Genomic DNA, 3,047 nt, shown 5'->3' on the forward strand with positions numbered 1-3,047 from the left:
AAAGCGTTCCGCCTGTCAGGTAGCATACTTCCGCTTATTCACATTCCTCGACCACCCATCCTCTACCACCAATACCCCCTACTCCAGTTGATACTTGCCCAGCCACGGCATCAATTTCGCCCAGATGAGCCAGTAGATGCCACCGATGAACGCAACCCCAATGGCCAAGACACAGTGGAAGTAGTAAGGGAGTCCTCCGTAGGCTTTCTCATTTGTCGGTGGGGGCACGAAGGGGCAAATGGCGAGATATATGTTGCTGATGAGGAAGAAGATTACTACCGGCAGCGACGCGGAGTAAGGTGGGTTCCAGTTGTATTTGGTGCGGTTGAAGTAGATGTGGATGAGGGCGAGGGCAACGAAGGCGTTGATTATGATGAGGGGATAGGAGACTACACTGCAGGATGAAAGGTGTTGGTATCCTTCAAAGAAAAGGATTCATAGGGGCAAAAGGCAGTGAAAATTTAGGCTACACACTGAAGGATCAAGTTAAATGCATTGCCCGGGGGGGGTACCAGCATGATAATGACAGATATCACCCAGTGTTCGAATAGAGCCGCCAGAGGCGCGTTGAAAGGTTTATTGCTCGCCAAGAATGCAGAGAACGGAACGATTCCCTCCCGGCCAAGTTCTTGGATCACTTTAGTGATATATTAGCCGACTGTAATAATGAACATTTTTCAAGCGATCTGATGACGACATACCGCGGCTTTGTGAGAACATGATACTCAGGACATTGCCAAACGCTGAAAGCGCGATGAAAACGGAGAGTGCTCTTTCAGCATGAGGGCCAAAGACATTCCGAAAAAATGATGCCGCTACCACACGGCCGGAGGAAACTATTTCTTCCTTTGGGACTGCGGCGAAATACGCAACCTATGCATCAACGATGATTAGCTGGGAGGTTGGATCATTTGAGATGGGTTTGTAAAAAGGGTACCGTGTACATTAGTCAATATGTACAAAGTAGAGAGGACGCCTAGCGCCAGAGGAGCGGCGATCTTCAATGTTCTTACGGGATTGTTCGTCTCGCTCAATGCAGCATTGGCACTCTTGTACCCGAAGAAGCTGTATACGATATTGTACAGAGCGGTGACCACCCCATACGCACTCGACGTGGTTCCTTCAAATGCGTTCTTAAAGTTGTTAGGCCTGTCGACTTTGAGTGCGCCCGCAAGTGCGGCCGAGCCGGAAACAACAATTAAGCAGATGATAAGGAATTTGATCAGACCCAGAATGTTCTGCAACCACAATCCCCACTTCAGCGCCAGGCCGTGGATTAGAAGCGCACATGTAATGCAAACAAGTCCGATAATTCGCTGGTTCCAGCGGGTTACCTCCACCTGCGCTGCATTCAAGACGTACTCCCCAAAGACCACCGAGTTTGCTGCCGAGCAGCCTGTTTAACCTGTCAGCATTTCCAAAAGTGATATAATTGTGTTCTCACCATGTCTAGAACCGGCAAATCTGACTCCCTCACCTAGCAAAACCACGTAGGTTGAATACAAGCACGATGTGAGGAACTGTGGCTTGCGGTATACATATTCCAAGTAGTTCTTCTCCCCGCCGTTTCGAGGAATGCCAGTTCCAAATTCCATGTATACCGCCATGCCCGCAGCAGTGATGACCGCTCCGACAACCCATAGGAACAAACTCAACCCTACACTGCCGGACAGCACTAAGATTTTACTGGGTGTAACAAAGATTCCGGTACCGATCATGCAATTGAAAATGAGAAACACGGCTGATGTGAGTCCTATCTGGCGCCGTAAAGGACTGGTTTGATAAGGATCTTGTGCTTTCGGCAAGTTAGTGACGTTGCACCCTATTCTCAACCAGCTCAGTAATATCAATCTGTTCACATACTCTCTTCCGGTGCTTCTTCGTTAACCTGATGGACAACACTGAAGCTGTTTTTGCTCATAGCTTGCCAAAATGTCGAATTTACCCAAATTTTTTCATCAGATGGCATCTTGCTTTTTTAATGCTGGAACCTTACTTGGAGAAGCGAACAATAGGTTAACCAACTGGTAGGAGATATATAGAAGTCTGTCCAGAAAGGCAGAACAAATGAAACTGTTTGAGAAACCAATATAGAACTCAAGCCAACCCATCACTAATTCTTAAATGGTACGTTGCATCAAAGCAAGTCGCAATGAATGCGAAAACACAATATCAGCCGGTTGAAGACTGCTCAATGGCAATAGGACTGCCCTGCTACACCTAATGGCAGTAGCTATCCGGGAGAGGAAAACGATCAGGACCTTCAATTAGAAGGGAACATGCCAAAGAACTCAGCTAATAATAAATTAGTCGAGAACATCAAAAGGGAAAAGGAGCATCAGAGACCAGACCAGACTTAGCTATATATAAGTTCTGGTATGGAGTTCGGGCCACTCGGATGGCCCAATGCCGAATTCAATTCCCCTTATTCACCTTGCCGTCATGTCAACTAAAAGCTGAAATGAAATGATAAACAAGTAAATATTTATCCACAAAAATGAAAAGCGCCTGCCTGCTTTGACCTGGATGTCGTGCTCTCAACATCTGGGCGTAGCACATCATTCGGCCATCTTTAAATACTAGTATATTGCTTGCCTCATAGACCTGAGACGCTCTGATAATTTTATAGAGAGCCTCGGATATACCCATGGAACATTGAGTGTTAAGCCATCGGAGTCGCTCCGTACCGGTGACGAAACCACATTTTATTCGTGCCCACAAGCTCAAGCCAAAAGGTAAACAAGAGAAATTTTCTTAACCCCATATCCAGCAGCCCGTATAAAAATAAACTGGAAAATGCAACGCTGGTTTTTTCTGCCAATATGACATTGTGGGATTAGTACCAGTCGTATATACGGAGGTCGGTTTCAAAAGTTTCGTTCGGCCAAGCTACTATCTACACCACTGATATACTAGTTGAAATATCATAGATACCACTAATAAGAAGCAATTATCTCAACCTGTGCTGTGATAATGACTCTGAAGTCTTTTGATGATAAAACTACTAAAGAAATCAGCAATTTCACTCAGCTATCTATTCAAATCAT

General features: G+C 45.7%; 1 protein-coding gene across 1 annotated transcript; it reads right to left on the reverse strand.

Annotated features, from left to right (window-relative positions):
* Nucleotides 1-78: 78 nt before the first annotated feature.
* Nucleotides 79-2,111, reverse strand: HCAG_01725 (conserved hypothetical protein; the record flags this gene model as incomplete). Its single annotated transcript, XM_001544628.1, has 7 exons — nt 79-394; nt 475-637; nt 702-873; nt 1,014-1,396; nt 1,445-1,822; nt 1,864-1,923; nt 1,997-2,111. 7 exons carry the CDS (start codon nt 2,109-2,111, stop codon nt 79-81), a joined length of 1,587 nt encoding a protein of 528 aa, XP_001544678.1.
* Between the last annotated feature and the right edge of the window lie 936 nt (nt 2,112-3,047).

The sequence above is a fragment of the Histoplasma capsulatum genome, genomic scaffold (assembly GCF_000149585.1).
Source record: "Histoplasma capsulatum NAm1 scaffold_1 genomic scaffold, whole genome shotgun sequence".
Classification (NCBI taxonomy): domain Eukaryota; kingdom Fungi; phylum Ascomycota; class Eurotiomycetes; order Onygenales; family Ajellomycetaceae; genus Histoplasma; species Histoplasma mississippiense.